Source organism: Myiozetetes cayanensis, unplaced genomic scaffold, assembly GCF_022539395.1.
Source record: "Myiozetetes cayanensis isolate MyiCay16 unplaced genomic scaffold, myiCay2020 scf3, whole genome shotgun sequence".
Lineage (NCBI taxonomy): Eukaryota > Metazoa > Chordata > Aves > Passeriformes > Tyrannidae > Myiozetetes > Myiozetetes cayanensis.
In genome coordinates this window covers 55,285,067-55,297,618 of record NW_026087521.1, presented here as the reverse complement: position 1 = coordinate 55,297,618, position 12,552 = coordinate 55,285,067, and the positions used below count along the sequence as shown (strand labels likewise).

General features: G+C 41.6%; 1 protein-coding gene across 1 annotated transcript in view; it reads left to right on the top strand.

Annotated features, from left to right (window-relative positions):
- STAB2 (stabilin 2) overlaps nucleotides 1-12,552 on the top strand; it is an 82,708-nt gene that overhangs the window by 47,782 nt on the left and 22,374 nt on the right. The window contains 11 exon segments of the mRNA XM_050324963.1: nucleotides 674-730; nucleotides 1,530-1,625; nucleotides 2,339-2,534; nucleotides 3,067-3,162; nucleotides 4,124-4,169; nucleotides 5,673-5,749; nucleotides 7,261-7,386; nucleotides 7,915-7,988; nucleotides 9,821-9,892; nucleotides 11,794-11,913; nucleotides 12,416-12,463. Of these exon segments, the coding sequence (XP_050180920.1) occupies nucleotides 674-730; nucleotides 1,530-1,625; nucleotides 2,339-2,534; nucleotides 3,067-3,162; nucleotides 4,124-4,169; nucleotides 5,673-5,749; nucleotides 7,261-7,386; nucleotides 7,915-7,988; nucleotides 9,821-9,892; nucleotides 11,794-11,913; nucleotides 12,416-12,463 (1,008 nt within the window).

Here is a 12,552-nt window from a genome sequence, read left to right as displayed (position 1 = left end):
CAGGCATGAACTTTTGCAGCTTTTCCTTGGAAAACAGTCCCATATTTCACTCAAGGCTTTTCTACAGCTTGGTTGTTTCATGCCCTCTGTTTTCCAATGGAAAGTTATCTTCCCTGCTTTATTCAAATGCAGAAACATACTAAAACATTCATTTAAACGTTGCTGAAAGTAAAGATGTAGCTAGGCAAACAGGAATAGTATTAAAAACTGTGTACTGGGTACAACACATACTTAAGCATTTTGCAGAAACCAACCTTACATGTGTGAAAAATTCATGCACATGTGGCATGAGCTTTCCATTTCCAAGCTGCCCTTGCACCACAGGAAATCTATGTCCAAGCTCAGAATTTGCCTCTTATTGTGGTTTAGATGGGAAGAACTTTACAAAGCATCACTTCAGAAGAGCAAATAAAACTACCCAAGTTATCCTTCTTTTCTCCTTCTCCTTGGCAGAAAGTTTCCCATGGGGTGTCCCTACAGAGTCACTGGTAGGCATATTCCTCTTTGCTGAGCAACATAGCTACCCTCACCACCTTTACCAAAGGAGTTATCCTGATTATGAACCCTAAGAGTTATGTTTAGAAATATAGCTGGACATCATGCATTTTCTATGACACAATTTATCTGCAGCTCTATACAGTCTGTTAACTACTTTTCATTTTTGTTGCTTAAGGAAAAATGCAGAATTTGTTCACACCCATCAAGTTGTCCCCCAGGAACAAAAGAAATAGTAAGTATTTTATCATTAATGTTAATTTACTTTCTTTGCAGCAAAACTGAGCACACATGCATTCAATTCCATTTTTAATACAATTGCCTCAGTTTCAACAAAAGCTAACAAGTTACTTCAGCCTGCTGCAAACATTGTTTACAGTCAATAGACTCAATCCACCCTGACCTTAGACATTTTTATAAAAAATTTATCTTTGGTCAAGGTAGCAGAAGGGCAGCCTAAAGATAGTTTTTTCTTTCAAGACCAGTTTCTAGTATGCATTGGGTAAAACCCAAACACCTTAACATTTCCTTTACAATCAACAGCTAGGTGGATGTTTATCTCAATTTCCTCACAAGTGTACAGTGAGAACCAAAGTTTTCTTTAGCAAGAAATCTTTCCCAACTGTGTCCAGACCTGAAAGATAATTTTCCAACAGCTGTTTTTGCAGAACTTCAGAACTCAGCTTTCCAAAAACTAGAAAGCTCAGAAAATATGCGAGTGAAGAAGGGGGGAAAAAAAAAAAGAAAAGGAATGTTTTTCAAACTTCAGAAAAAAAATCTTTCAATTCTGAGCAGAAGCAATATTTGGACATATCTTTAAAATACCGTATGATACTCAGTTAAACTGATCATATGTTCACTAGGAAAAAATTCCTTCTGCTAATGCATTTTTATTTCTGAAAGTACTTCCTTCATTTTCATTGTGAATGAGTGAATCAGTGCACAGCATGCATAATCTCCCATTTTTTCAAACGTTTTAAAGTAGCTGATGAATATTACCCAGAAGTGCATCTGTTTCTCCAATATTTGCTCAGGCAGGGGAGAGGAAATACTGTGTCCTCACAGAAAACCACATGAGAACGTACACCATCCAGATCGGGTGCCAGCCAAAGTGTGCTAAAACCATCATTGTGAGTACACTGCTTCTACCGAGCCAGGAACCCCCATCCCTGAACTTTGCCCTCCTCATTATCCCTGCTAAGTACACATATCATGTCAAGGCAGTTCCTGACGATATATTTGTTGACCTTTATTATGGATGCAGCAGAATGCAACATTAAAGATTGATGCAGCACAGGAAGAGCTGGGAGCTGGGGGTGCAGAGGGAGCACAGGTTTGGGAAGGGTAACACTAAGCATGTCCCTAGCAATCCTGTCCACCTTTCCCTGGAGCGGTGAGGGGAACCTGGGTCCCACCAAGGACTTGGGGTGCAGCCTCAGTCCTACCACACTGAGGAGTGTGGTCGGAGACCAACAGAGTTGAAGTCCTGTTAAAAATCACAGGAGCATAGAATGGCCTGGGTTGGATGGGACCTTAAGGATCAACTAGTTCCAATCCCTCTGCCATAGGCAGAAACATGTTCTGCTACATCAGGTTGCTCAAAGCCCTCTCCAACCTGGCCTTGAACACTTCCAGGGATGGGTCACCCACAGCTTCTCTGGGCAACTTGTTCCAGTGCCTCACCACCCTCACAGCAAAGAATTTCATCCTCATGCCTAACTAAACCCATCAGTTTGAAGCCATTACCCCCTGTCCTATCACTACATGCCCTTGTAAAAACCCAGATCTCTAGTTCACCCTGCCTGCTCCCCTGACCCTCAGCACAGCATTTCTGGGTTTCCAGACGAGGGAGTGCTGCGCAGGTTTCTTCGGACAGCAGTGCCAGCCCTGCCCAGGAAAAGCAGGGAATGCCTGCTTCGCAAACGGCATCTGCCTGGATGGCATCAATGGCACGGGCACCTGCCAGTGTGAAGAGGGGTTTGTTGGTACAGCCTGCGAAAGCTGCATCGAAGGCAAATACGGCCGCAACTGTGATCAAGGTACTGAGCATCCCCAAACCACACAGGCAGCTCTTACTAGTCTTGTCACATGTCAAAACCTTCTCCTTGCATCTCCTAACCACTTCCATTCTAGATTCTAGAAAGGTACAGCACTTTTGGGGTAACAGGCCAGTCTTTAAAATATCATTAAACTCCTTTTCTTTCCCCATTTTGGTGTTTTCTTTCCCTTGTTTCTTTCCCTTGTTTGCAGACAGTGCTTCCTACTCTGGCACTCTACTGGCTTAGAACAGCATCCAACAAGAATAATCCCCTTTATCACTGCTATTTCTCCAGTGCTTTCCTGCTAAAATATGATTTCAGTCCCTGTATTTGGGAACAGAGGACAGATAGTGTGAATTTAGATTTATTCTGTAGTTAGAAGCCAAAAAGCACAAGACAAAGCATTTCTTGAAAAAGCCTAGAGCAGGTGCTGCCATCAGCAGATGATGTCTGGGTCATCTCTCCTGCCCCTTGCTGTGCACACTGGCACACTGCACAGGGACAGTGGCTTCCCCACATCTCTCCCCCACAGCGTGCGCTTGTGTCCATGGGAAATGCAGCAGTGGGATCGACGGGGATGGCTCCTGTGAATGTGACGTTGGTTGGAGAGGTGTGATGTGTGAGACTGGTGAGTGTCCCCTCCTTTTTCTGGAGTGAGGAGTGAGCATTTCAGGAAATGACAGAACTACAGCCACAATCAGGTCTCAGTGCATTACCAGATACCCAACACCTTCCCACACACAGTGAAATACAGGTCACACTTCTCTGTCATGGCACTTAATTACTGCATTAATGGATAGCCAGATGAGATACTGCTCATGGTACTGAAACTCCCTAGTTAGCTACTTCTCCACTTGTGTCACCCTGTATCTGTCCCAAAGAACATTCCATTTATAAAAGTTACATCTTCTCTAGAACAGGATTACCTAGCACATCTTGATCCTCAGATCAAATTTGAGCCTCTCAAGTGCTTCAATAAGTTGATTTAGCTCTACAACGCTGTCTATTAAATTATGTTCTTGCTAATGCAATAAAAAATAATTAGCAAATAAATCATTTTGTGTTGGCTAAATCCATCTCCTATATCCAATCACATTATATTTTAGTTAGACATAATTAAAATGTATTCAATAACTATTTCAGAATTCAGCCTATGATAGTATAAAATAAAAAATGCTATAAACACCTTAATAATAGTATTCAATATCAATTTTAAATTTTCCCAGGGAAAAATTAGTAATGAATAGAATTTTATAAGAGACTTGCTATATTTGAAAAAATCTACACCTACCTAATTAATAACATGCAAGATTCACCAGACTAAATACAGATAAATGAAAATGGGCAAAATGTTTTCCTGGCAATATGATGACGTGGCTCTTCCTTGCAATTGAATTTCAGTGGTATCCACTGACCTATACAGATGGAGTCTCTATACAGGTAGATTCTGTATAGAGATGGAGTTTCTATACAGACTGGTGCAGAACTCAGACTCCAGCTCCACATGGTGGGAAGAAAAGACTCTAAGCCTCAAAGGATGTTGACTCCAAAAGGTTCTGATCCCTGGTTCATTTTTTTTCCACTTGCAGAAATCAAAGACGACGCATGTAACGCCTCATGCCATACCAGTGCTAAGTACGTATGAAATTCCCTTATTTAGAGGAGAGGGGAGAAAAAGGGGATCTGTTGCAAGGCAAAAAGCATAGTCCATCTTGCTCATGACTTCTCAGGAGCGTGGGTAACACTCATGTTTTCCATCACAGAGATAAGGAGCAATGCAAATGTAATGTATAAAACAATGAGGCCAAGAAGTTCAAAGTGTGCATGTTAAAAGTGAGGAAAAATAGTACTTTTAGGGTGAGATTAAAAAAAAAAGAAAAAAAAGAAAAAGGGGAGATAAAAAAAGCAGGACATCCTACCATGCAGTATATAAAGAAATGGGGCCTGCAGCACTAAAGAGAACAGGAGGCCATGCCAAGACTAATTACAAAGGTGAGTTTCTGAAGTGGCCTTTTTCAGCTCCTCCTATTTGCCCCATCCACCACCACACATATCACTGAGAAATGCCATCAGCATTAGGGACTTCACGAAAGAAAACTACACTGCACAAGAAACAGCTCTCCTCTTCACATCAAAATATACGAACAACAACAATAAAAATGCTGTCACCAGTCCAGCACACCAATATTGGGACACTAATTAGCTTCCAAAGGAAGAAGTGACCTCCACTGTGGACATCTGACCCCTCATCACTGACCAGACAGCAAGATTTACACTAGTCAAGACATAAAAAAAAAAAAAAAAAAAAAAAAACGAAAAAATGGCTGGAAAGACTCCTCATTTTCAGCCACAGCTCTTCTGTAGGAGATAAGAAACCAAAGGGGCAAGCCCTTTCTTCCCAGATGTAGGTGATGCTCTCCCCTTTGTATCTGTGAACTGCAGTTCACAGCAGTGATATTTTAACAGGCTTTTTTTGGAAAAACTCCAATCTCAAATTTGTTCATGGGAACCCCACACATTCTGGCATCAAGACTGAGTTTCTGACAGAAGCAGACTGCTCTTCTCTTGGGTATTTTTCATCCACTGATGTACACCTGTAGGTACAAGGATAGGTGCAGGCATGGCAGAATCGTGCTGACTGCATTGTGACATTATCCCTGGGCAACACCAGGGAGCAATCCCTGTATTGCACAGAACTCACAGGGCAATAAGCTCACAGTTGCATTCAGAAGGCCAAACTGTCCACAAAAAAATGAAGTTAAACCCAGAGAACTTGGATGTTTGGCTCCCACCCCAGCACATCAGGGCAGCTGCATCCCTACATAAATTTGTGCACACTTTTTGAGGGAGTAGGCATGCAAACTCTGGAGTTCTGCACAAGAAAAAAAGTTACTTAATGAACAAAGTGTAGAATTTTAATACCTAAAATAAAACATTCAAAATACATTTGAAAAGCTCGGTCTAACTAGGTTAATTTTTATGGTTGTAACTACATCATAGTGTATGGCTAAGTACCTTATTATTTCTATGTAACATTACCTTCAGAAGAACTCACAGCAGTACAGAAGACTTGACTACTTTTTTTTCTTTCATTTTTTTCTCTTTTAAAATGTCATCTCTCTCCTTTTACTTCACTAGCTGCCTTCTCCTATCAAATGGCACTGCCTATTGCAAGTGTGCAGCTGGGTTTGAGGGGAACGGGACGTTCTGCACAGGCAAGTCGACTTTGTTTATTCCATTTTGAAAAAAAAAAAAAAAGAAAAAGAAACAAGCTTGAAGCATTCTCTAGTCACGGTAGAGTTGGTGAGAGATGAGCACTTCCCTATGCACCAGTTAAAAAACAGGAATTGCTGCCAATTCACTCCAAACAAGTAACAGCCCAACAGGTGTGGATTCATAGCAGACAAAGGGCTCAAAATCTCGAAGTTGCAAGGCATTGTGCTAAGGGAGACCAGAGTAAAGGGAACATGCCGTGCACAACCCCAGCTCCATTGTTTGCAGAGTAATGAAACCTGGTTTATGACTTTTACTCCCTTTCCCAACAAAGACCAGCAAAGAGAGGCCAATTCAGGGTACAATAACACTTCCAGCTATTGGAAGCTGTATAGCTCTACCACTTCCTCAGCTTTCTGAACTTGCTCAGATTTCTGGTACGGTAAAATCCATTTCTTTAGACCAGAGAGATTCTGTGGGACCTTCAGAAAGGGCAATAGCAGCTTATCCTAGGTGTTCCTCCAAGAGTCTGGGATATCCAGACTTACAAAATAGACAGCTTCCAGGTACACTAATTGTAATTAATTTCACAGTTGTGTTTCTTAATCCTTAACTCATTAAAATACTAACGCTTTTAAGCACAGAATCAAATTTTTCTACTTAGTCACTGTGGCTGACAGGGTCCTAATCCAAGATTTCAGCACTCTGTCTGCTTTCATTTTCTCTTCCAGCACAAGACAGCCAAATCCATTTTAATCTAGTGGTGAGCAATTCCCCTTGTGCAGGAAGAGCTGGGTGACACAGGTCATCCATGGTGACTCTGCACTCATCCTTGTTTCCCTATACAGGATTCCTGAGCAAAACTAGTTCCAGTAGAAGTCAGCTCCCTAGTCAGGTTGTTAAGGCTGCTGAAACAGCAATTCAGGATAACTTGAGGCAAAAACTATAGCAATGTTCAGGCTGATTTGATTGACACTTCAGAGAAGGTTCCCTCCCTGCTCTCAGAGTAATCCACACAAATTCATTCTCCGACTCATCTAGAGTTGGAAAAAGGTATGAGTATCCATCTGAATAACAACCAGGACATTCTGTAACAGGAGGGCTAGGTGGTATTATACTCTAGACCTCCTGCAAGAGACAAGGAGTATGATCTGGGTGCAGAAAGAGTCAAGCTCAGGGAAAGTTTAAAATGGTCATTTAAACTGGAGAAGAATGTGAAGGTCTCTTTTCTTGGTTCTTCATTGAAATGGGCAGAATTGAAAGATGGAAAGTTACTGAAAGTCAGTCCTGGATGAATTCTTGCCTTCCAGACTTTAGAAACATCTTCTCAGCTTTCCCTCTTTAAATAATAAAATGTATTAAATATCTGGCACTAGTGAAGTCTGTGGCCTCCTAAATCAGAAAGACTCTGTGTTCTGAAAACGTTAGTTAATCCCTTTAAAACACAGAGACAGATTAACCTGAAAAGCCAGTTAAGCACAGTGGTTTAATCTGTGCCGTTGTCACCGTTCAGCTATCAATGCCTGTGAGAGCAGCAATGGTGGCTGTTCTGCCAAGGCAGAGTGCAGGAGAACAACGCCGGGCAACAGAGTCTGCGTCTGCAGCGCGGGGTACACCGGAGATGGAATAGTCTGCATCGGTAAGTGTGTGCCGTGTCTCACATATTACTCAGAGAAATGTCACAGGAGTGAGTTTTCCTGCAGGTGGATGATCCTTCTTCCACTATGACCCAGAAGTGCAGTTACCCTATAATATATATGTTGATGCCAAAGGCACCTCTACCTGCCACGTGGCTGATACTACCTGGCAAACCCTGCAACTGCAGCACTGTAGTGTGACACCAAACCTGTTAAATGAGATCCACCTCTCAGCAAGGCTAACCCCACCTTCACCAGCTTGATAGACTCACACTCCTCTGACCATCACAGACCTTCAGACATTGTTGTACCACACCTCCCCAGGTTTTAGAAATGCTGATGGCAGAGTTTTAGTCTTCACCAAGACAACTAAAGACCTAGACTGAGGTACCAAGGAGCTAAAGGAATTAATTTTACTGATTCACAGTTGTCCTAAATCTGCATTCCTGCTATGCCTTACTTAAAAATTCTCCCTTTTTGGGTTTTCAGAAGTCACTCTTTCTTTATTACACTGTTTATGTTTTATAAAGAAATCAACCCTTGTCTGGAGAACAACGGTGGATGTGATAGAAATGCAGAATGCACACAGACTGGACCCAATCAAGTGAGTACTTTGTGAAGAAAAATAAGACCGACCATGTGTTTACAGTTGGGTAAAGAAAGATTTACCCATCTTAACTTTGTTTTTAAATAGAGAAGTGGATTTCAAAACAAAAACTCTCAAAAGTATATTTTTCTTCAAAAAGGTATTTGAGGGGGAGGGCAGGAAAATATGAAGAAATTAATTTCAGTAAAAGAAATCCAAAACTGCAGAGCAAAGCAGTGTTTTGCATCTTAAGTAGTTGTTTTTCTCTTTTGGGAGGTTTTGATGTTAAAACCTGTCAGTTTAAAAGTATTGCCAGATAATGTTTCTTTCATTGTTATAGAAACTTTCCATGGAAAAATTCCGTTTTAGAGTAGCCCTTCTCCAAGCATAGATCAAATACATTCACAAGGAAACAAAATGGCCTGAATCATAGTTCTTGCATAGGGGTTGCAGCATTCCTGCATCCACTCACTCCTCTGCTGTTCTCATTCACTCCTCTGTTTTGTCCCTTTTGTTTGCAAAAGTACCACAATCTCCAAAGAGAAAGGAGCATAAAAGAACAAGGAGACAAAGGAGAAGCAAATTGGTCAGGGCAATCACGTGACAGAGATTAGCATTTTTATTTCTCTAACAGTTTCAGAAGAAGCTGAACTCCCTGTTTCTAGCACTTCTTGTCATCTTCCTATGGTTTCATACTGCTATTGGCAGGACTGTAATCCTCCAGCTAGTACTGCACAACAGTACTTCTTCAGAAGAAAGGCAGGAGACAGAGACCAGGAGTCAGAGGCCGCCTCCTGCCTTCCAGATGTTCAGGGACAGAAGGGGTAACAACCCCATTAGCCCTTTTTGCTAATCCAGATGAATAACTCTGTGCCTTGACTATCATTTTAAAGTCCAGTACATTCTTGATGAAAGCACAGAGCCATCCTCACCGTCCCTCTGGACAAGACAGGTGATGGCTACTTTCCTCTGTACACCTTCACTGGGGATAGAAGTAGTAGCTACAATTGTTTATTTATTCTTCCTTATGCATGAGGGTGTAATTAACATCAGAGAAATAACAACCTCCACTACAAAATTCCAGCACTGCAAAGGTAAACTTGCAGGACAGAAATGTGTCTGCTTTCTCTAGGGCTGTCAGTCACCCAGAAGATACATAAAACACTTTATTGCACTGCCTCACAGGTTTACTTCTGCTGCAGAAATCTCATTGAATTTTTAAAGTCCTACATAAGAAATGTAAATCCTAAATTGAGAACCATGAAGCAGTGATTTGGAGAAGATAATTAATTTCTTTGCAGCTATGGAAATTTCTCCTTTTCATGATAACTGCAATTACAAAATAGAGTAATCAGGACATTACTGTCAGATGCATTCCCACTGCATGGGAAGCTGGCAGTAACATCGGGACACAATTCCAGGTGTGTTTTGAAGATACATTTCATCACAGCAGGGGAAGGGAAGAGGCAAGTGGGGAATACCAACCTACACAAATAAAATGATGGAAACAAATTAAGGGTTTAGTCTGTTCTGCCAACAAGACGTGGCATCAGGTGTCAAAGGGGTCACGTCAAATGACCAGAGCAGCAGAGAGGAAACCAGAAATGGATAGGCAAGGAAAGGACAGATGGAGCCTCTTGAAAATTTTTACTCTCCCATCTCAGTCTCCAGTTGCTCACGTTGGTCAAGAAACAGCTGTGTGAGAGATGATATACTTTCAGCTTAACAAATTGTACAGCATATCACTATTAAATGATCCAGGGGAAAGAAAGGCAAATTAAATATATGTGTGTTGAAAAAAAAATCAAGCATTTTCCCACATATGCATATTTTCTGGTTTTGTTTTGTAGGCAGTATGTAATTGCCTAAAGGGATATTCTGGCGATGGTAAAAGATGCACATACATCAGTCTGTGTTCACAAGTAAGTATCCATTTAAGGTCTCATTATAATCCTTACACTTTTGGGGTTTGTATGCATTTTAACTAACTCAGGTATGCTAAGAATCAACTTACATTAACTTTGCCAATCTATAAATATTCTTGTTTCGGTACATGCTTTAGTGCTGTTGCTATGATAGAAACTAAATATGCAGAAAGAGCTTTTCTTGGATCACAGCCTGGACATAATACAAGTGAGGGCCTCAACTCATCATTAAGTCTTGGAAAAAAAGACCTAAAATGTTCAATCCAGGGAAAGAGACCCCAGTCTGTAGTGGTAAAACATGAGTCATATTTTTTGTCATTGCTAGAGTTCATGCAAAAAGCCAACACAAACTGTTCACACAAACTGTTTCCATCCACAACACACCACCCAGGACATCCCATGACATTCCTCATTCTGTCCCTCACTCATCACTGCAGGCTGAGAATTGACCACATTCGTTTTGCACAAGCTACCTCACACACTGCAAACCACATATTTGCAAGCAACATGGTTCTCTGCACCAGCTGTATTACTCTGCTCTTGGCAAGCTGCAGCAGGGACACATCCACTCTCCCGTGTACATTAATCCTCTGTGCTCTGAGCACAGTGACAATAATTCTTGCCCTCCCAGCCTGGCCTGTCAGCAGGCTTGATCTAACCTTGAAAGGTTGCAGAGATGAAAGAGCTAGGGCAGAACTAGAAGCTGGAGGAAAGGGAATTTAAAGTTATGAGCCACTGCTCCCTATGATTTTGTATTCCTTTGCTTTTTCCTATGCCTTGTTCCAGCAGCTCTGCTTCCACTTGACTAAATAAGCCAGGCTAATTATGTATTTTAAAAAAAGATAGTGTTGAGAAGCATCAGTGTCAGACCAGAGGCTTACCTGGCTTCATGGTGACCAAAACTTCTGTGCAGCAAAGCTTCTCAGGTAGCTAAGACACCCAGCAGCCTGCCTAAACCTAGACAAATACATAGCAAACCCACCCAAACCTATTGCTAACAGCCAGGCAGCTCTGTGACCTGGAAAGTCAGACCCCACTGGGAGCTCCCAAAGGAGCTTCTGCTCCCACTTATGGCCCATGGGAAAGGGTCCCTGAGATGACCAGCAACAGAAAGGTCACCATGAAACAAGCACAGAAAAGAAAACAGGAGAGCTTCTCAATTTTTCCCAGTTTGATCTCAAGTCCAGGATAGAAACTTATTTGCAAGCTCAGGTGCTAACTGGGGAGAATCTGCCTGTGCCTGAGCAGAGCTCTGAGCCCTGGCATGCTGCTCCTGAATGAGGAACAGGGACCTTTCTCAAGATGGCCAGCTGGGTGAGATGCATCTGCTGCTCCAAGCCCAAGGCTGCACCGACAGTGGACCCAAGGGGCAGATAGGGGGTGTTTTAGAGTCAAGGACATGTAGCAGTTCCCTGTTCCAGCTGACCTGGGCCATCAGACAGACAGGGAACAATAAGCAGTCCTGTGCTAATGTTCCTCCATAAATTCAGGCTCCTGGCACCGTTACAGTGGTTTGCAGCTGTAAGTAATTCCTTTTAGCATAAGTCAATTCTGCTTTGGCAGAGCAGCTAAGACTCATCCCTAAGATCAAGAATGAGACTTGCATGTAAATATTTCGCATCATTACAACATCATGAACTAAAGATATAAGGAGTGAATCAAACTACATCCTCTGCATAAAATGAGAGTTATTTCTTATAAACTTTAAATGCTCTTTAGTGTTTGCAAGAATATATATGCCATCAAGTGCCAGTAAGATGTGGTTTCAAAAAGCTATTGTGATTAAGTCTGTCTAAACTATAAACTATGTAAAGGGGGGAGAGCAAAGTGCTGAATTAGAGCTGTTTTGTGCACCTGGCAATGAAGGAATTCTATATTTTAAAATTTGATCTTACAAGAATAACGGAGGCTGCAGTGAATTTGCCATCTGTAATGACACTGAGCTGACAGAAAGGACCTGCACCTGCAAACCTAACTACATTGGGGATGGATTTAAATGCCGAGGCAATATCTTCCAGGTAAAGTGCTGCACTTTGCTCTTGTTTTTTTTCAGGTAGTTATTTAATACAATAGCTGAAACATAGCATTTTTTTCTTGGACAAATTTGTACCCCAGAATTTGAAATTATCCCAATCCAAGAAACAAGGAATAGGAACAGAATGCTGCAAGATAACCTTAACTGCCTAAAAAAAACAAACAAAAGACCAAAACAAAAACCCACAACACTAAACAGAAAACCACCAAACAACAACCCAAAAAACCCCAAACCATACAAACAAGCAAACGAACAGCCAAAAAAGATCCGGACGGACAACCATTATGACTGCAGTACTAGAGCAGTAGGAGGGAGTTTTAGGTTTCAAAGTCTGCTGTTTGACAGAGCAAGGTAAGAACAGAACAGGAGCAACATTTGTTCCAAACCAGAAGTTCCTTTTCTTGTCTGAGTGGTGCATTTGTTTTGCACTCCACAGATGTTGCCTCACATTTTAAGCACTGTTACAGTCTTGTTCTCAATTGCAGGAACTTCCCAGGAACTCCAACACATCTAAGTTTTATTTCCACTTAGAGGTAAGAAAATGTTGAAGTGGGTTTTTCTTTTAAAGGGGTTCCCCTCTTTTTTTTTTCCTTGCCTCAAGGGTGTAGAGGGAAGGGGAGCC